The sequence below is a fragment of the Pteronotus mesoamericanus genome, unplaced genomic scaffold (assembly GCF_021234165.1).
Source record: "Pteronotus mesoamericanus isolate MK-2021 breed Mesoamerican mustached bat unplaced genomic scaffold, CSHL_Meso_final contig_29, whole genome shotgun sequence".
Classification (NCBI taxonomy): domain Eukaryota; kingdom Metazoa; phylum Chordata; class Mammalia; order Chiroptera; family Mormoopidae; genus Pteronotus; species Pteronotus mesoamericanus.
Genome location: NW_026555123.1, coordinates 3,636,596 through 3,657,506, shown reverse-complemented (window position 1 = coordinate 3,657,506; position 20,911 = coordinate 3,636,596). Strand labels below are relative to the sequence as shown.

Sequence of the window (20,911 nt, the reverse complement as noted above, 5' to 3'; positions counted from 1 at the left end):
AGTAGCCGCCGAGGGTCTGGGGAGGGAGGGGTCCCCAGGCGGAGCACCGAGGGTTTTAGGGCAGTGAAGCTGTTCTGTGTAACACTCTAATGCTGGACACGTGTCGTCATACATTTGCCCAAACCAGTAAAATCTACATCCCAAGAGCGAGCCCAGGGCCAGCTCTGGGCGTGGGGTGATTATGACGTCTCAAATGTGGGTCCGCCAGTTGAAACAAGGGTACCACTCTGGTGTGTGTGTGTGGCGGGGGGGAGGGGATTTTGATAGTGGGGGAGGCCGTGCCTATCGCGGGGGGGGGGGGGATTATAGAGGATTTCTGTATTTTCCAGTCAGTGTTGCTGGGCGCCTAAAACTGCTCTAAAAAATAAAGTCTATTTTTAAAGGCCCGCGGCACATCGGCCTATAAAAAGGGCGCACGGCCCGTTTATGAAGCAGTGCCCACCGGTCCCTCCCTCCACGTGGGCCGGTGCCGGCAGGGGCAGGGGCGGCCGCTGGCCGCCGAGCAGCCAGCTGGGACACGTCCGAAGAACTTCCGTTTCTCTCTCGTCGTTTTTACTGTCATGTTTGGGTTGTGTTGTTCCCACTTAGCGGTGGCCATTTTTACAAAATCAAAGCATTTCCACCAAAAGAAGGAAAATGCTGAGATGAGCTTCGACTGCAAATTTTTACATATTAGATTTCGACTATATTTATACTATAACTACTTTAAAAAGAAACTGTTTCATCCTCCTATTTTCCTCCATCCCCCATCCATCATGAAATAGAACCATTTAATCTAGGCTTGAGTGTGTGCTTCTACCCCTCGATTGGTACAGGCCGTCAAAGGCAAAATGGAAATCTGTGACCTGGGGCAGGGGGAGGGTGGGGACAGACAGGAAAGAAGGGCCTGGGTTTCCGGGCAAATCGAACGATGACGCCCCAAGGGAAGCTGTCACCGCATTAGCCCGTCCTCACCAATTCTTTTACGTGCCGGAAATTTTCACTCTTGAAAGACACAGGAGAAGACGTCTGTCCTATTTTCAGTGGATTTACTTCAGCATCACAACTGATGTCACCAGCCTACAAGAAAAGGACATCCGATCAGTCTGAGGAAGCAAAACAGTGTGTGCCTGCCGTTCCTCTCAGCCTGGGGGGAGGTCCCCGTGTCGCGTGTCGGGGCGGGGGCGGGGAGAGGGGGCCACGGGGCTGGCTTCACTGCTGGGCCGCCACCGTTCTGGCCATCACTCACGCAAACCTGGACGCACTCAGCTGGCTGCTGCTGGGTCTCACCGGGGATGAGACGCATTTGCAGCAACAACAGACCGTGAGCGATTTAGCTCAGGGTTCCCTCCTGCAGAACAGCTTAGGATTCTGACGTGAGGACCGGCTCAGTAGGCGCCGGAGGTCGGCGGGGCCGATGTCAGAGCAGGGCAGAGCCACGGGGGGCTTTAAAGACAAACACAGGTGCTCGACTACAGCCTCGGCTAGAGAGACGCCAGGTCCACGGCCTGGGGTGGGGCTGGGGGTGCCTGGGCACCATCGTTACCCAAAAAGCAGCCTCGGCCGTTGGCAGGAGCAGCCAGGCTAAGGGGGGCCGGCAGGAAGGCCAGGCCGGCAGCTCCAAGGCCAGCTGCTGACGGCGGCCTGCAGGCAACGCGCCTCCTGCGTGGGTTCAACCGCTCCCTCCCCAGCTCACGAAGTTCCCCACGGACAGGGCCCTGTGAAGCCGGCTCCGCCTGGCCAAGGCGGGGCTCCAGGACTCCTTGCTGCCATCTAGACACAGGCATTGGTTTTCGTGTAACAACACCCTGCTCCTCGCACGAAACCGACGCTTTGTGAATTGGCACTCAGGGCAGCAAGGGCTGCCTCCCCGCTTTCTCGTCTCCGAGCGTTGGACGAGGTCGCCCCCCGCCCGAGGGGGAGTTTCCGCGTGGCAAGAGCGCATCGTCCCAGGCAGCTCGTGGCCCTTACCTGGTCCACGTGGACGCCTGTGAGGTACAGCAGCGGGTTCTTCGCCTGCGTGTGCCGGGGGATGCGGATGGTGACGGACGCCATGGTTACCGGCATGCTCCCCATGGCCACCTGCAAGTACGGGGCAAACAGGCGGTTTTCTTTAATTGGAAAAATCTTACAGTTTGACCTGGTACATAATTTGTGGCTGAGGAGATGGTTAAAGGCATCCGCCATGGGCTGCCAGGGCACGGAGTCGCCCCCACACCGACGGGCAGCGTGGCGTGGGCAGGCCTCTGCAAGTCTCCTTTTTCCTGTAAATAAAGAAAATCGGCAGCTCGGGGCGAGGGGGGGGGTTGTTGACAGGAGGGCGTCCGTTCTCACCAGTGGGGAGCCCGTTCCCTTTGCCCAGTACTTGTGCCCTGAGAGTTGTTAAACATTTCATGTTTTGTCTTTGTTTTTTCAATTTACTGTGTATTGCATTTTTGTCCACGTTACCATTTACCCCCTTGTACCCTCCCCGCCGGGCACTCACCGCACTGAGCAATGCCCTGTCCTGTCCCTGTGTAACGCCCCGGGAGCAACAGTGCCACCAACCCCCTCGCTGCTCTGGGAAAACGCGGGTCAACACAGGCAGAGCACTGGATACAAAGGCTGATTCTTATTACCGCCGCTGTGACCGCTATTTTACTGTTACTACTGACGGACTAAACGTTGCATCAAAGAGGTAGTTGCCAAATACCGTGCATATTTTATAAATTCCAGTATCTGGATTACAAATCAAGGCTCTTTGAAAGATTTTTTATAAAAAAAATCACCCAGTTACACAGATGCAACCATTTAACAAACTAGTGAGAAAATGTACAGAAGTAAATTGTACAGACTCAGGGTGGTAGATGAACTTCCTTTTTGCTTTCCAAAGTTTCTGTAATTTATGTTGTAAACTAGTTACTTTTACATATTAATTTCTCTTTACATAATTGATAACAACCTTTAGATTATTAGTTGTATATAGGAATAGGCAATAACACTGATTTTAAAATATTTTAAGATGCTACGTAGCGTGACTACAGAATGCGTAGCTGTACACAAACAGAAAGCTTCTCAAATGGAAGCGGTCTCTAAGGCCGAATTGGCATACTAATTGTATTCCAGAGACTTTGGCCCCCACCAACATGCCATGGATTAACATTGAACATTTTCTTTCATAATATATCGGTTATCCCTCCTCGCCCAGGACACAGAACTATGCACAGAGCCCAGCACTTTATGTCTCTGGTCTCAGTGACTCTCCAAGTGCGGCCATGGGCCCACTGTCAGGGTCGCTGGGGACCTGTTACAAACGCGCACTTTGAGGCCACCCTACCTCAGGAGCTCTGAGGACAGAGCCCGGTGGCCTGTGCTCGAACAAGGACCCCCCCGCCACCCTCCGCAAGCTCACGCTGGCTCAAGTTTGAGAGCCGCCAGTATACGTCAACTTCTTTTTCCTTTCTTCTTCTCTTCCTGGCTTCGTGTTTTTCTTTCCCCTTCCTCCTGATTTCCCACCTTTATGACAGGAATACCAACCTTAATGGAGAAGATGAAGCTTGGACCAATATCTTCAAAATTGTGCACAACAGAAGGAACATTCCCATCTGAGGAGACTTCATAAAAATTTATGTTGGTAAACCTGTTGCAAAGCCAGATATTTTAGTTTTGCTGTTCTTCTTGAAACTTAGCATTTCCCTCACTTAAATGTCTCTAGCTTATGTTACAAGCAAAACAGTTTACATTCAGGTACAAAAGCACAAAATGAAAACACATGCTTATTATGGGCCTAGGGGCCAGTGTCCATCTCTAAGGCTAAATCAAATTCTTCTCAAAGCATGTCCCTTCCTGGTCTTTCTGCTGAGAATCTCTGCGCTGTATGTTGATCACTTGTAAAGTTCCTAAAATAAGTACAATTGTATTACTTTAGAGCTGATAGTGGACCTCCTACCAGATGCCGTTACCCTGACTGGGGTGTTAACAGAGCAGACGGTTGGTCCGTGTGGAGCGGACGATCGGATTCACCAGCCAGAGGGTTTCCCGCTGGGCACGGCTGAGGCGCAGGGACAGGGCGCTGGGCAGCGCTCCGGCCTCGTCGGTACGGGACGCCTGTGAGTCAGGACGTACACCTTTCCTTACGATTCCTCCCCCAACCTTCTCTGGTTCCGAAACAACTCTAGTGCGTCAGGGCTGAATTGGGTTGGTCCGTCTGTTTCCATCAGCACAGAGACCACCCTCTAATGGCCGACCCGGGGGTTTTATGAGACGAGACCTAGAGGCAATGGAGCGATTTGATCTCTTTGCTGGGGATTGCCGACTGGGGTGCGCAAGTGCAGTGATGACCGGGTCGGGGGACCCTCACAGGGGCAGTCAGAGTGTCCCTTCTCACTCCTGGGGCTCTGCGGCTGGATGCCAGGGTGGCTTTGTTGGGGAAGAGGGCGAGGGTTGGGGCAGGAGACTGAGAAGCGACATTTATCCCCACCACGTAATCTATCATAATTATAGGATGTTGATTATATGCCCCCCCCGCAAATTAGGACATTTTCTGAGATAGAGGTATTTGATTTCTTTACTTCGTTTTTCTTCTTTAGTCCCCGTTAGGAAAAAACACTTTTCCAAAGTCTCAAAAGGAAAATACATCCTAGGGAGTCTTAACTAGATGTGGTGTTTGCCAAGGTCCTGGTCGAGGGAGGAACGAGGACCTGCGAGCCCCCGTGGACGGGGGCAGCCGCCGGGGCCGTGACCCAGAAAGCTGGCTGCCGGTGCGGGGGTCCTCCTAGTCTCCGGGGGTCTTTCTGGGGCCTCTGAGGACACCCATTTCTAAGCTCATTGATAGCCCTGCTTTTGCATTTTGAAGAGACCCAAGATTTGTCCGTGTGTTACTTAAGTTTTCCTTAAGTCTCTGTAGTGTCGGTCAATGTATTTTTAATAGCAGTCAGCTATACTGGGGGGTTTCTGTGTGAGAAATAAGTCCCCTGTCGTCCACGCCCACCCGTCCCTTTGGCGCAGTACAGCGGCACAGTTATGCGGCATCAGAGCGGGTGCTTCACAGTCATGCTCAGTAATTGGGGAGGACATTTTTTTCAAAAAGCTTGCAAAAGTGTTTGTTTAAAAATGTCTCCCCCCCCCAGCATTGCTTGTGATGATTAAACAAAACAAAATAAAACTGGAAAACATCCAAATATCTCATTACTGTTAAATTGATTCCATCAGTTATAATCTAGCCAGGAATAGGACACGTTAGACCTGTATTTCCTGATATAAATTTCTTTAGGATTACAGAAAAAGCAAGGCACAGGAAAGTTTTATCATTCCATTTGGGTAAATACGTGTGTGTGTGTGTGTGTGTGTGTGTGTGAGAGAGAGAGAGAGAGAGAGAGAGAGAGAGAGACATTTATCCTGGAGGAAAAACAAACCCCATGTCTGGAAGGTGTTCTTAAAACAGGCGAGTTAGTCATCTGCGGGGTGGGCATAAGAGGTTGGGAGGGATGAGTTCATTTTCCATTGTGTATCTTTCTCTAACGTTTGGATTTTCCATCCGTGTACATTTAATGTCTCTTTAAAAAAAAAAAGAAATCAAGACGCATTATCTGGGTGGTAGGATTAAGAGCCATGTTAGTTTTTTCTTCCTAATTCTTCATATTCATTTTTTAAACTGTATTATATTTTTAAAAGATGATCAGAATGTCTTAGAGTCCAACTCACCATCCCAAAAATACACAGCTAAGCTGTTAGTAGACTGAAGGACCCCTCAATCTTCTATTTGTCCTGCGGGAAAATACCTGAAACAATCGGTCGTGGCGGAGAGTGGAGTCATAAAACAGCTGTGTTAAGAAAAAGCATTTAAGGCCCTGGCCAGGTGGCTCGGTTGATTGGAGAGTCGCCCTGTGCACTGAAAGGTCATGGGTTTGATTCCCGGCCAGGGCGCGTGCCTGGGTAGCAGGCGTGGCCTGCTCAGGGGGCGTACAAGAGGCAACCAGCTGATGTTTCTCTCTCACATCCACGTTGCTGTCTCTCCTTCCCTCTCTCTAGTATCAATAAATGTGTCCTCGGGTGAGGATGTGAAAAAAAGAAAATCAGTATCAGGCTAGGGAGGAAGAAGAAACGGCAGGCAACGTGTCCCCTCCGCCTCCCCGGCGGCGGGTGTCGTCCGCTACCTCTCCAGCCGGGGAGGGGCGGCCGCAGTCTGCGGTTACTGATTAGTTTTTCAGGGATGACGACTTGGACTCCACTCTGTTTCTGCTTTTACTGTTTGCGACTCGCCTGATACAGAAGCATTCTTTTCCTCCTGCTCACACGTCCCGGGCTCTAGACAGTTTGCTTGTTGCTCTTGCTCCGGGGTCTGGGGGTGACTGCACGCCCCCTGCTTCTGGGGGCTGCAGAGATGTTGTGGGAGTCGGGGAGGTCCTGTCCCAGACACCTGGCGGCCTGGCTTCTCGGGAACATGCCGCTGCCCGTGGCCCACGGTCACTTATCTCTGCTGGGAGGCAGCCTCGCTAGGCACAGAACTCTGGTCCCAAGGCGCGGAGGTGGGTGTCCCTGTCGCTTGTGCCCCTACACAGCTGTGCCCCAGTGTGTCTGCTTCGCTTCTAAGAGGGAGTGAAGGTGATGATGTCAACCTGTTAGCTCCTGTGACGTTTACATGGTATTCATGTCTCAAGACACATGCCCCTCTGCGCAAGTCACAAACGGTGGTATCACCGGGCCCCACTCTGGGCCGCGATCTTGGGTTCTCCTGCTGGGGGCAGGCAAGCAAAGGGAGTGGGGTATTTCCTCGTGGGTGGCCTCCTTTGGGAAATGCCGCATTTCCTCTTGGTTGGAAGAAACTCTTTTGTCTGCTAGGTCAGGAGCTTTCTACCCAGAAATTATTATTATTTTTTTAATTAGATTCAGTATTTGTGGACCGACTACATGCAAAGCACTGCGCTAGGAACTTCAACGTCCAGGAATGGGGACATCCTTGGGGAGCCTGTGTGGTCAGGGAAAGGGGTCTGGAGAACGCGGCGGGGCTCTGGGGGCCCTTAGCTCCGCTTTGATTCCTGGAACAGCTGGCAGCCTGTCTGGGGACCTGGGGGGTCCCACTGGCCTGCACCAGAAGGGTTGTGCCCTGCTTTTCTGGTGTCATTCTGGTCCAAAACCCTGGAGTGGCTCGAGGCTCCCCCAGGGGCAGGTGGTCCCCAGACTTCTGTTTGAGTTGACAAGGGAAAAGCATTTTAATCCCCATTCCCCAGTTACGAAAGTGCGCCCAGAGGACTCGCTGCGCCCCGAGCCCGTGCCCGGCCCCGTGTGCCTTGGCGGCCGCAGGCTCCCACCTCGTTATGTGAATGTCGGCGTCGTACAGCAGCGGAATTCTGAAGCCGACCGCATTGTCTGCCGCGTTTTCTTCGTCGCTTTCGCTGTGGAAACAAACACCAGGAAATTACTCAGCGAGAAATACGAGCAAAGCCACCCATTTCGTACTTCCTTAGGCTTTACCTTGAGGCTTGGAAACTGACGGATGCCTGATTCTGAAGGTTTTGAAGATTGAAGTCGAAGTTGATAGTAAACGTCACCTGTACACAAAATTAAAATTCATCCATGTGTGATGCTCTTTGCTTGGGGACCGATGTGAAAAAAACAAGTTTCCCATGAAAACGAAGCCACTTCAGTCTAATTCAGAGTTTTATCTGCTGTAAGCCTCCGAATTCGTAGCTCCTGTGTTCACCTACCCACCTTCCTTCCTGCCCCACGTTCAGAATCGGAAGGACTTAGCTTTCAACTAACACCAGCAAGCGCCGCCATCTCAGGCGCGTGCCCCCGTCTGAATTTGGAGGTTTTGCGCTGACGTGGAATTTGCTCATCGGGGTCAGCCGAGGCTCCCTGGGGCCTGCTGTGCAGCACCCTGACCAAAGCTGGTCGATGCTTTCCGTATGGTGTGTGCATTTTGGTGGGGACGGCCAGGGGCGAGGTGGGGGGAGCATCTCACTTTTCTTAGTAACTTAAAGAAATATTTAGGTTTTAAACACTTCCTCTGAATAGGCAACCAGTCCTGCCATGACGCCTATGACGTGGTGGCACCTCACAAGGAGGAGGGCATGTTGGCGAACTTCCACCCGGGCTGAGGAGGGGCTGGCGCGGATCTGAGGAGGAAATGCAAGCTCTACCTGTTGCTCCCTCTTCAACGCAGGGTAGCCTATGTTGCAGGTTACAGTCTTCTGAGATGGAGCGACCTGGCACATGACTTCTGTCCCATCAACCTGGATGAGAGCAGGAAACAAGGAGCCATGAGCATATGACCTTTGCGTGCAGCCCAGCCACGCCGAAGGGTGCGCAAGCCACGCGGGCGCTTTAGCCGCAGAGGGGTTCACACTGAAGTGACCTACTGCCCCCCAGCACTTGGAAATCGTGCATTGTCCACTTGGCTGATATGCTATTTTATGGCTAAGCAGGACACCCAACAAGCCAAAGGATTTACTTTCCCCAGAAGTAAATCGTAGCTCTTATATTTCATAAGCACAAAATAACTGTAATTCAATATTCAGAAATGCTGTCTTTAATACCTTTCTCTTAATAGATTTGAAATTGGTAGTTTCATGAGAAGAAAACAAAAGCATACGTTGGCATTTGTTTATATTTTAAATAACCTAAAGACTCTTTTTCTAGTTTTCCTCTTTTTTTTTTCTCTTTAAAATAAAAAGTCATTTTGCGCAGAAAACTTAAACGCCGAAGTCGGAATAGGTTTAGGACACTGGATCTATTAAGTTCACGTTGACCTGAAGCCAGATGGAACCATCTCAGAATTCTTTCCTCAAGTAGGTAGCTCATTTGGAAAATCTTAGCCTTTCCCTCCTCGCCCTTTCATGGCGAGGTGGCCGAGCAGGGACCAGGGAGCCCTCATGGTCAAGTGTGCTCCTGGAATAGCGATCAAGTCGACACGATTAGGTGACCTCGCTGGAATGTGTCATCCTGGCAGCCGCCCCACGTGGCCGAGCTGCAGGACTCCAGCTTCCCGGAGCAAGTGCCGCTCGGGGCCTCTGAGCACCGCCCGGCGGCCCCAGCCCACAGGCGGCTGGGGGTTGCGCGAGGGCCTGGCCACAGCGGCGAGTCTCGGGGCCGAGGAAAACCGGCCGGCCGTGCGGCAGAACCGGCCTGGACACCGCGGCGGGCACGTCCTCGGGGGGCTGAACCCGCTGGGAGCCTCCGAGGTAGGACGGGCCATGCTGGTCGCGGTTACATGCTTCTCACGACCCGTGTCTGAGCGGGAGGAGGACGGTGACTGACGAGGGGCCCCGCGGGGCCCGGCTGGCGCCACCTACCGGCATGGACCAGGAAGCGAAAAACAAGTTCTCTGAAAACTCCACCACAAGCGCCGTGTTGTACGCGCTTTCCTTCTTGTTTTTCAGTGTCACCGAAAATGTCAACCTTTTGTTTTGGTTGCTGACAATAAAGGGTTGTTCCCTGTTAAAGAAGCAAAAAACGGGAAAAAAGGTCATTGAGGAGGGGAAAAGGGCCCCATATTCAAACACGGCACTCATTTCAAAAATAAACTCTTTAGATTTGTTTTGAATACTGAGAAAATTGCTTAATAAACTGTCTTCGTTGCAAAATGATACTGACAAGCGAGAAGAAGATGCTATGGGGTTTTCTTCGTAGCCTTTAATTACATTGCAGGAAAAGGAACCGTCCAAATACAGATAGTTTTATATTTCTTATTGTTTTACACCTACATGGATGGCAGAAATTGAAATTTAGATTTTAAAGGTCTTTATTAATTATGGCTATTTCTTTTGTAGAAAAAAAAAATCTCCGTAAACAGACTTGAGTAACACAATTGAATGTGCCTTTTATGTCTACGTTTTACACTGAACTTTATTTTTTTTTAAGACTTCAGTTACTTATTTTTAGAGAGTGGGGAAGGGAGGGGAAAAAAGAGGGAGAGAAACACCAGTCAGTTGCCGCACACGTGCCCCCAACTGGGGACCTGGCCCACAACCCAGGTCTGTGTCCTGGCCGGGAAACAAACCAGGGACCTTTATGTTCGCTGGATGACGCCCAACCCACTGAGCCACACCAGCCTTTAAAGGAAAACTTACTGAGCAGCCGGCACCTGTTGGACCTTGAGAACCAGGTCAGAGATGCAAACTCCGTCCTCGCCACAGTCTTTATGGAAAGGGACCTACGAGGGAGAACAACCCAGACACATGCATGTGAGGAAGCAAATTGTGGAAGGGTACATACAGCGTCATGCCATTTACACGAAGTTCAAAGCCATGCCAAATGAAACAGTGTCTTAGGCGTGTGTGCGCATTTAGCCATGGCAGAAAAAGCATCGATCAATGCAAAACTCAAGGTGATGATTTGCCTGGGGAGCAAGAGGAGCGTGGATCTGCGGGGGCGGGAAGTGAGGCAGCGAACTTCACAGGCACATACCTGTGGAGTGACATGTCATTGTTTAAGTGCGCGGTGAGCACAAGGCATTTGCTTTATTGATATTTATTGACACGTATTCTTTCAGAGGGCCCGACACTGCTCACCAGGCTTGGTGGGAACAGAGCAGTGACCCAGGGGGGCAAAATTCTCAGCCTCCGTGGAACTCATGTGCTGCACGCACGGAAGCAATTGTATTTCATTCATAAAATTAAGAACTTAAAGGCTATGTCCTCAGTGTCTGCCAAGAGGCCATACGGGGGAGCTTGGCAGGAGCGAACCCGAGGCAGGGCGCCCGCACTTACGCTGAAGACCTTGGCGGTCTCGGAGTAGGCTTCCAGGGCGGGGCTGGAGCCGGGGGTGGCCAGGCTGATGTCCACGCACAGGTCCAGGGGGCTGATAATGTCCGAGGGCTCCTACACACATGCGCACGCACATGTGCGCACACATGAACACAGAGGCAGGTGGTTAGCACACGGAGGCTTTAAAACAGGGGTGCCCAGCCTTTCGGCGCCTCTGGGCCACGCTGGAAAAAGAAGGCTTGTCTGGGGCCACACGTGAAGTACACTGCGCTCCATAATCACAGAAAAATCTCATCCTGTTTTAAGTAAATTGATGATTTTGGGTCGAGCCGCGTTCGCAGACATCCTGGGCTGCATGCGGCCCACGGGCCACAGTTTGGACATCCCTGATTTAAGGCGAGGAAATGACCACAGTCTGGTTGCAAATTTTCAAGACGCCGGCTTCTTCCCTTCTGCCCTAATTCTGCTCTTCGCCTCTCCACCACTAGGAAACCTAAAGGCTGGGGTTCAGTAAAAATCAGAAGCAGCAGTTCGTCGTCATTAAGCTCCTCAGCACCCTGTACAGTGGAGGATTAGAGACATTTAGAGGCTGTGTCCAGCTCTGAGGCTCAGAAGACCCCTGGGTCTGTGTCTGCCTCTCGGGGCATTGGCTCTGGCCTTTCCAGTCCTATCGCCAAGGCCTAGGCGTCCTTGGGGGTGCCGAGCGAACCTCTGCGGGGGAAGGCGATGGCCTTGCAGGGACGGCGCTCGGCGCTGGCTGGTGGGCGGCGGACAAGGGCTCCTTCCCTTAGTCAGGCCCTAACTCTGCTCCACAAGCCCCAAGCATGGGGGTGCGCAAACCCGGAAGCACACCCCCAAGCTTGCGGCTCCAGCCGGCTGTTGGGAGCTGCTCTCTCCTTGCACAGGTGAGATGATGCACGTCTCGGTCTGTCGTCACCACCACCCGGTACACCCTCTCCACCTGGCGTTTCGTGTGGGGGTCTGGGGCTGGCCGTGTTTCAGGGGCCCCTTGGTTTCTGAGGCACCCTGTCTCATGAAAAACGTAAAAATGCCCAAACGGGGTAGCGAGTGTCATCGAGCAGGCCCCTCACAAACATGCTCCCCGTCCTTGTCAAGAAAGAACAGTGCGCCAATGCTAGCGTCTGAGACCTGACTTTGCCTTTTCCTGAGAGGGGCGCAGGTGTCATCAGCCCTGCTCCCAGCAGGGATCGCTCCTGTCGCCAGCCCTTTGGAGGCCTGACTCAGGGACACACTTCCTCCCAGGCTCAGGACCGCACACAGGAGGGCGGACGTCAGTGGGGCAGGCGAGCGTGTGTGTTGGCCGGAACAGTGTCTCCTCGCCGACCCAAACGGCACGCAGCCCCTGCAAACTTCTCACGTGAGAGGGAACGGAGTCTCCCCTGCAACAACAGCCCAGCTGGCTCATTCCCCCACGAAGGGTGACATTCTTAATTTGACCCACCATTTAGCGCACAGATAGGAGAGAATGGAAACCAGCCTTTGTTCCTTTCAATGATCAATATAGTTGGCCCCTTAAGGATAAAAGAAGTCCAGGCCTTTCCAAATAAGAAACCTTTAACTTGAACAATACACAACTGATTTTGATGCATCTAAGCATCCATTTGATGTTTTCTCAGCTTCTTTACTTAACATCTCTTGAGACGTGCTCCCTGCATCATCCATCAGCAGTTGAAATACCTGGGGGTGCCCCCGAAATCTTGCATATTCCTTGGACCTTCAAACCCCAAATCTCTGGTGGTGAGGGCCCAGAATATGCATTTTATAAAAGTTTTCTTGGCAATTCTTATGCATCTTAAGCTCTCTGACAACCCCATTCTAGAAAAGTTCTTAAACAGCTCTTTCAAAAATGGTTTCCTGAGTAAATTACACTTTCAAATACCATTATGTGGTTTTTAGGGGGAACTATTCATCTAATTCATATAATAAATTTCCTGTTGGAAGTTATCTCCTGAAAAGCATTTTTCCTATTTGAGAGATTTTCAAAATCCATTTGAGTGAGAGTAATCATGGCCTAAGATTAGAGCAAATCATTTTGACCTGATACTCTACCATCCGCCACCTTTGTTAATGAAATCCAATTGTGGAAAAACACAATTGAAATCGTTGTTTCAGCACCTTAAAAATGACGACCATTTTTCTGTAATAGGAAAAATGTCAAAATAAAACTGAATGTCAACTTAAAGTTGTCCCTGTTAAATATCGAATAAAGCACCCTGGTCTCGATGTCGTTCGGAACCGTATATTTAGCCCTGTCTAGCATCCCCAATAAAACTTAATGCAACTAACTTGTTACTAATGGAATGTGACTACATATACAAGCAAAGGGACTATGTGTCCTGCTCCTGGAACAGAAAAGCTCTCATTATAACGACAAGCATTTTCTGACTCGTTAGTTTCCGCTTCTGATCGACCCCGGGGACCAGACTCAAGGAGGAATGCCAGGAAGGGGGACGCCGAGGCCTCACCTGCAGGTAGATGAGGAAGTCGGAGCACGTCTGTGCTGGGTGGACGACCAGGCTCTTCTGCAGGTCCCGCTCGTTGTTTTCCCTAAATAAGCCCCTGGAGGTGACTCTGGATGAGTACAGGTCTGCGTCTATGGTGACGTTGTATGTAATGGCTACGGTAAAAATCATTAAAATATGTCACTACATTTTTTTTCAAAGGAAAAAGCGACTCTGTCTTATTGTGTCTTATTGGGTGAAGGCTCAACAATGAGAAAATATAAAAATAGTCTTTCCACTTGACGGAGGGTGAGACGGGGACAGCCCATGACACCTGCGATTCTAACTCTGGTGACGTGCGTGGCTGTGGGTGTCAAGGCGTGTGATTCAAAGACTGGTGGCTGGGAGTGGCAGGGGAAGGACAAGTGGAGCTGTCCCCACCTGCCGAATGGAGCAGCCCAATCCCTCCCTCAAACCCCGGTTTCCAAACGTCATTCGTAACACGCTGGTGCAGAACGGAAGGAAACAGCTCTTGAGTGCCCACCGCGGAACACATTCTTATGTGTTACCTTGTTCAAGTTCTACGATAAACCGGGAAGGAGGTGTTATTATCCTATTTTTCAGACAGTGAACACAGTAAAAGAGGCACAATAATTCACCGTTGCTCACACAGCGAGGGCGTGAGCAGAAATAAAATGTGCGTAGTTCGGACGCCAGAGCGCATGTTCTGGCTGTCCCCCTGCGGGTGTGAGGGTTCGGGGCTCACACCCGGTGCCGCGGGTGTGAGATGCTCCGAGGGGACTGGTGCAGCGTGGGGCATGTTCAGACGCTCCCGTGGGGAAAGGCATGCGCCTGGTGCAGGGAGTGAGGGTTTGACGAGGCAGACTTGGCTTGCGTCCTCATTCCACTCTTACGCGCTGTATGACTGCAGGCGCTGTGTGAGGCCTCTTTGACCCTCCACTGCCTCAGCAATGGAACAAGTAATGCCACTAACCCAGGGGAGAGGAAATGAAAACACACGTGATAAAAGCTGATGTCGGAAGCCAGGGTCTAAACTGCCGTCGGCGGAAGCCTGCTAACTGCACGCCTACAATCAAGAGAGATCGGACACTGTTCAGGGCAGCAACTGGGGTTACTCTGTCTTACTTTGTTACTGTCAATATTTTAAAGGTTGAATAGACTTCCAAAAATGTTAATTACAGATGTTTCCTTTAAACTATCTATTAGAAATATCGTGTGATTTTTCTTGCTCCGGTGACTTAAGGAGGTTAGCGAAGATGGATGAAATATAAAAGAATCAAATGAACTAAAACTAAGTGGTAAAAATAATGCAACGGAAAAGCAATGACGAGGGAGTGACTGTAGCTAGGACCAAGCTAGCGCACACGATGACACTGTTTTATTTTGTTTCTAGCAGCTTGGAAAAGATGGAACAGAGTCTCAGAGGCAGTATAGTAATTTTTTGTGCCATTAACCTTAACCCTGCAGTGAGACCCTCATGCAACAAACAACAGAGATCCTGTGCTTTGTAAATCCACATTCGAAGGCCGTGAAGACGGGATTCACGTCTTCCATACGGCGTGTCTGTGTGCGCCTCATGGCGTCAGGGAGCAGGGAAAGGAGCCCAGCAAATAGCAAGACCTCCAGAGAGGCCAGACCGTGCGCAGGAGGGTGGAAAGTCTCTGCGGGCAGGGACCTTTTTCCCGCCAGGAGCGGCGACCAGCCAGCCATTTCTGCCACCTAACATGTTTTCCAGATTAATCTTGGAGAAGACTCTTCCCCACACTGTGCGGCGATATCACTGACTTGCAACCCTGTGTACGCTTAAGGTGGAAAGTGCAGTGATTTTCGTACACATGTCTATTGCAAAACGGCCGGCACAGTGATCTTCGCTGACGCGTCTGCCGCCTCACAGCAAAGCCTTTTCTGTTGGGAGAATTAGCACACGCGCAATGACTACAGTGTGTTCAGCACGGTCACCAGGCTGCACGCTGCTGCTGGCCACTCTGCGTGTACACAGTCGCCTTTCACTCAGGCGGATGTGTGACATGGCAGGTCTGTGGGCGTTTGCGTATCTGGAAGGAGTGGGCCAGACAGGTGTGAAAATGGGGGTTATGGAAACTGCCAAGGAGTGAATCGAATTTCTGCTTCCTGGTCTTAACCTCTTTGTGGACAAACAGCCCGCTTCTCTATTTTCGGTCTTTGTATTAGTTTATCGCTGAATGAAATAACTGTAGGAACTACCGGTTTCTCAAGTTTAGAGCCAGAGGCTGAGAGAGAGGGAATAGGACCCATGAAACAGCAGCGGGCGAAGGAAGGTCATTTAACTGAGTGTGATTGGCTGCCATGCATGGCAGGTGTTAAGATGACGTAGCAGGTGGGATGAAGGGGCGGGACCCCAGCCAGGCCCTGAAAGATGACTCGGCCAGTCCGAGAGACAACAGCAATTCCTGCTCACGTGGGCCCACGTGTTTGCTCCCCTCCCGTGGATACCGTGCCACAGGCTTCTACTCACTTCTCTGGACTATTTGGAAAATGAAGACACTGGGCGAGAATTATGTACTCTTTTGTGTTTTCTGTCATCATTTCATGCTTACTGACTCCTGAAGAGTAGGGACAACGCCTGGCACTCACACTGAACAACCCCACCCGGGCCATGGCCCAGCCAGCAGAGGAGCTTCCCGGGCACGGGCTACAGAGCGGGGTCGGGGGGAGCAGGGCGAGCCTAGTTCCTGGAGGGGACCCGGGAGAGAGAGACACCCGAGGGGCATAGCTGGGAGGCCCCGTGATTCTATCACAGAGACCACAGCTCCGTGTAGCAGAGCGAGGTCAGTCAAGGGTGTCCGATCTTTGGTGTCTTGGGCCACACTTTAAATACACAAACATTAATAATACAAACTCATGAGTAATAAAAATGGTTTTAAGAACATTTACGGTTTTGTGTCGGGCCACCGTCGTAGCCACCCTGGGTTGTGTGCGGCCCGCGGGCCGCAGGCTGGAACCCCGCGGAAGGTGGCCGCCTAATCAGCCCTTCCCGGGCGCTGCCCGTGAGCAGCAAGTTAAATGGCGGCATTTAAATTGGTTTACAAACTCAAAGCATAAGCTGTACTCAGGACTAAAGACCTGTAAGCAAACCTGTCTCCCTTCAGGTTGTTGAAAGTCCACTCACCCACTTGGCTGTCCCGCTGAGTAGGTCTGAACTTCGCACTGAAGCAGAGCCTGAGGCGGACCTCGGCATTCTTGTTGAACAAAGTGATTTTTTCTGGTGTGAAGGACGCCTCTATAGACACATCAGCAATACTCTGCGACCTGAAAGAGGCAGCGGAGACAGATAAATGGACATGTTGCGTGCGCCACACGGGACCAGGGCCAGCAGTTCCCGGTTCTTCTCTCCACCGCTGTCTACGCACATCAGCAGTATTTTACATTTGAAAGCTCTAGTGTGGTGGTAGGGATCACGTTCTTTGTTTTCTTTTGTTTGTTAATTTATTTTTATCCTCACCCAAGGACATTTTTTCACTGTTTTGAGAGACGGGGAAGAGGAGAGCGGGGAGAGGGACATCAATGTGAAGAACATCGATAGGTTGCCTCCTATACTCCAACTGGGGATCGAACCTGTAACCTAGGTATGTACCCGGACCGGAATTGAACTTGCAACCTTTTGGTGCACAATGAGGCTCCAACCAGCTGAGCACACCAGCCAGGGCAGGATAATATTTTTGTCTGTGACTGCGTCGCCAGCGCAATGCGCGCCTCCTATTTTGGTTGGATGAATGTCTGCATGCGTGAGCACAGGTCCTGAGGCTGCGAGCTCTCTGCAGGGAGGCACAGAGCCGTGGTCCCTGCCATGTTTTGCCAGTAGGACGCCATGACATTCACTGTCCTCACAAAGATCGAGCAGGCAGCCGGTGGCAAGGTGGGGTGGCAGGGCTGAGGAGTGTGGCTGTGGCTATCCCCCGTTGCCTCAGTGACTCACTGTGGTTCCCTGGTTTGTGGCATGTGACCACGATGGGGGCAATTAGCCTGATGCCAGACGGTGGCGGTACGGCCACCTCGGGCAAGGCACTCTGCTCTTCGGCTCTCGGAAGGGCTCTCCCACGGATGCGGCCTCGCTGTTTCTACAACAAACACTCCTGTGCAACAGGTGGGGCAAACATTGTCCCCGCTTACCAACGGAAAGCCTGAGACACAAAGACGTTTTGTAACTTCGCTGAGTATCGGTTAGTGCGAAACAACAGCACAGGCAACAGGAGAGCCCACGGTCTCCTCCCTTGCTGCGTGGGATTTCTACATCACCATGACGACCCTTGGGCACCCCCTTAACTATTTACAAAGCAGCACATAGAAATCAGTAATCTCCCTGTTCCTACAAATAGTACAAGAGGAGATAGAAAACATTTCCTTTTAATTTCAGGACTTGAGTCCGTTGAAAAATTATTTTGGTAATTTTTCATATATCTACCAGGCCCCTGACAGGCAGTCAGGAAACACCTGGTAACAAAGGCAGCTGTCCGCACGCCTCCACGGCCGGCAGTGTCGAGGTGGGGCTTGTCTTTGTCAGTCTCTGAGATGCTGAGCGCGTATCCCGTAGGAATGGCATTGATTGAAATTATTTTGAACACTTGTTTTTTTAAAAAAGTTATTCTCAGGAAGTCCCCCAGAAAAACCAGACTCAGCACCTTATAAGAATGTGACCGCAAAATGCCATTAACCTCGCTTAACTGAACTGCAGGACATTGATTTCATGTTTCTTGACTGTTCGGAAGAATCAGATTCACCTTCCGAGAGAAAAGCTTGGCCGCCGCTGGCGGGGTGAGCAGGAGCACCACGGGCCGGGGGACGGCAGCCCGGCTGGACGGCTGGGGCGACGCTCGGGGAGGCACCAGCCCTCAGTGTTTGCGGTCGGCCTTGTCATCGGGTGATCACCTTGTAGTTTTCCGATGGTAGGCTGCTCTTCACTGATTTAACTGATTTTATTCAGTAAATGTGTTTTCTTATTTTTCAAGTCTTAAACATGACCCTTGAGTTTTATTTTCCCACATAAAGATTTCCGTAAAACGATGCATTTTGTTCTTGAAAACCACAAGTGAGATGCTGTGAACTGTATCACTACACTCGGAAACGACTTGGCATCCCTGTGTAGCTTTTTTGTTCTTGACATTCTTGGGCATTTAAAGCACAGTTTTCAAAAGAAACAAGTGGGTGAAAGGCTGCGCTCTCCTTTCCTGGCGACTCCTGATCAAGCTCTCAGTTTCTTTCTGATTCCATTCCCTCACCAGCCCCACGTACTTATTTTTGCCATTGAATCACATGGCCCCTGAATCCCTTATTGTCCCCCGCTCTGTAGCTCCTCCTGAGTTCAAGGAGAGGTCACTGGGCCTACATAACGGCTTCTTGTTTGTGACTAATAATTTTGAAAGTACCCCTAAACCACACGAGAAGTATCACTTCACATGTGTGGTCTGAGCACTCGGCGCTGGTCGGCCGCTCCCAGGAGGCTGCCTGGCTGTGCACGGGGTGAGCTCAGCCTCTTTGGAAGGTGATAATTTCAGAGACCCAGGAGGCCATTTCCTGGGCCACAGTGAAGCAAATGCCTTTTATCTCCCACCAGGGAAAACACGCTCCTCCCTACATGCAAACCACGACACACCGGTGCCTGGCGTCTTGGAGGGTGCGTGTGGCATTTCCCTGTGACCAGCACGGCGGTCTGCCCACTCCTCAGGCCCCGCGTCGGCCAGCTGCCCTGAGCCTGGCTCTCCCCAACTCACCAGAGCTGGACGACGTGTCCGAAGGCGCCGACGGACACGTCGGTGATGGAGTCCCCGTTTAAATCTCTGTAGCCGTCCAAGGACCTGCCGAAGTACTGCAGAGGGCTCCGGAAGGCTCGGTCGGATCCCAGGATTTTCTGGAAGGGCACGTGTAACATACAAAATTACAGGGCACAGCCACTGAAACAGACAAAACAGCAGCTTCTGCCCAGCCTGTCACCTTCACTACCTGGCCACGCCCAGGTGGCCATGGTCTCCACAAAATGCCATTGAATTTTCGGTCTTTCCTTATCTGATCTTTTGTCATTCCTGCAGCCACATTCTCATCAAGGAAACAGCACGAATCTTTTAACATCAAATCCCAGACCAGCACGGCACAGTGGAGGAGCAGCAGCCTGGGAGGGAGCTGGACAAGGTCATCCCAAGTCCGGCCCCGCCTCACCTCCTTCAGTCTCTGCTCCAAGCTGCCTGCTTGGCGAGGCCTTCTCCTCCCGCTTTTAAACATTCGCTTCCTCCCATCCCCCAACACTCACTCCCTGCTTCATTAAAAGGATTCCTTATCATTTATTACTATGTGCAACTCTTCATCTTATTTATCTTATTTTTCCTCTGTCTCGTCCACAGGAGTGTATGAATAATAAGACCCATAAAGAGCAGCTGTTTGTCCGGTTCTTTGCAGCACCTGCAAAGCCGAGGACAGCTCCGCCCCCGGCAGCGGCTCCCTGAATGGTGGCTGAACGAGGGAATAAAGCTGTGAGATAAGGCGGGTGGGGTGGGCGGTCCGCGCCCTTCTCTGTAGCGCAGGCACTAGGATGCCCACGTGTGACTGTCGTGAAGAAACGCATGCGTTACCTGGGAACACTTCGTGCGGATGGTGCGCTCGTGGCCGTTGTAGATGTACACGGCGCCGGCGTTGTGGTTTTCCAAAGGCGCCCCAACGATCACGTCGTTGAGGCCGTCCATGTTGATGTCTGAGAGCGCGGCGACAGCCGAGCCAAACCGAGCATTTTCCACGCCCTTGGGGCCTTCCAGAAACTGGTGCTGATTCAAAATGCCCTTGCAAAAGGGAAAAGGGGGCGATTAAAGCGAACCCGACTGCTTTTGCGATTGAAATTCACAGCAAATGATGGCCAAACCAATTTGCAAACTGGTACACGTGGGTAGGGTTGTAAACCTAGAATTCAAAATTCTCCAAATGTGATGAGGATTTTAAGGAATAATTTTCGTGAGTAAGGCCATAGGATGTGTGCTCAAAAAACAAGGTGAAAGGAGGGCATTCTCTTTAGTGACACAACCTACATAAAGTGTCCATTCCTTTATCTCCTTGTCCCCTCAAGATTAAGATCTGTTTCTAGACCTTTTGACTCAAACATTTTCTGGTGAAAACTGAATATTCTGAATAAAATTAAGGTACAGACAAAATAAAATACTGTATCTTAATTTAGACCTTTACATAAAATTTAATGAACAGTGGTATAATTATAATGGTACAGGAAGTGAACAATGAGATTGTTAATATTCCATTATAAGAAACACTAAAAAATTCCACCCAAAGAAATGCCATTTCCTTGTAAAAGACGCAGCCATTTATTTTTTTCCAATTTTGAAATCAAGAATGGAAATATTTCATACTTGACAGGAAAGCAACGCCCGTCACCATGAAGGTGCGTCAGTGCTGGCTCTTTCGCCTCTATCATAATCGTCTAGAAATCCACCTGCTACTAAGTTTGAGAAAGTATTAGATCTTCTCACCTTCGGCAATTAGTGATAATTCAGAATAGTTGACAAGCAAGAAACATTTAAGAAACCGGGATCTGGTAAATTTTTGGCCAAGCAGATACGCCCTTTCCTTATTGAATGCTCAGTTACACACTCTTTATATTCTTTAGAATGGTTTCAATTGCTTCTGTTCAAGGGCTGATCTTACGTTAATTTAAAGAACTGAGGGAGGGCAAAGTATCACATCAGCTGAACGTAACACTGTATTACCATCAGCGGTCCTCTCTTCCATCCCTTC

General features: G+C 50.8%; 1 protein-coding gene across 1 annotated transcript in view; it reads right to left on the bottom strand.

The window, feature by feature from the left end:
- ITGA2 (integrin subunit alpha 2) overlaps window positions 1-20,911 on the bottom strand; it is a 79,298-nt gene that overhangs the window by 7,378 nt on the left and 51,009 nt on the right. Inside the window, exons 14-26 of the mRNA XM_054575365.1 lie at window positions 19,747-19,950; window positions 18,895-19,031; window positions 16,296-16,435; window positions 13,151-13,302; window positions 10,668-10,778; window positions 10,029-10,111; window positions 9,252-9,393; window positions 8,100-8,192; window positions 7,432-7,508; window positions 7,269-7,352; window positions 3,496-3,598; window positions 1,951-2,061; window positions 955-1,059 (exon numbers count right to left, since the gene is read on the bottom strand). Of these exons, the coding sequence (XP_054431340.1) occupies window positions 955-1,059; window positions 1,951-2,061; window positions 3,496-3,598; window positions 7,269-7,352; window positions 7,432-7,508; window positions 8,100-8,192; window positions 9,252-9,393; window positions 10,029-10,111; window positions 10,668-10,778; window positions 13,151-13,302; window positions 16,296-16,435; window positions 18,895-19,031; window positions 19,747-19,950 (1,542 nt within the window). The remainder of the gene's footprint in view (window positions 1-954; window positions 1,060-1,950; window positions 2,062-3,495; window positions 3,599-7,268; window positions 7,353-7,431; window positions 7,509-8,099; window positions 8,193-9,251; window positions 9,394-10,028; window positions 10,112-10,667; window positions 10,779-13,150; window positions 13,303-16,295; window positions 16,436-18,894; window positions 19,032-19,746; window positions 19,951-20,911) is intronic.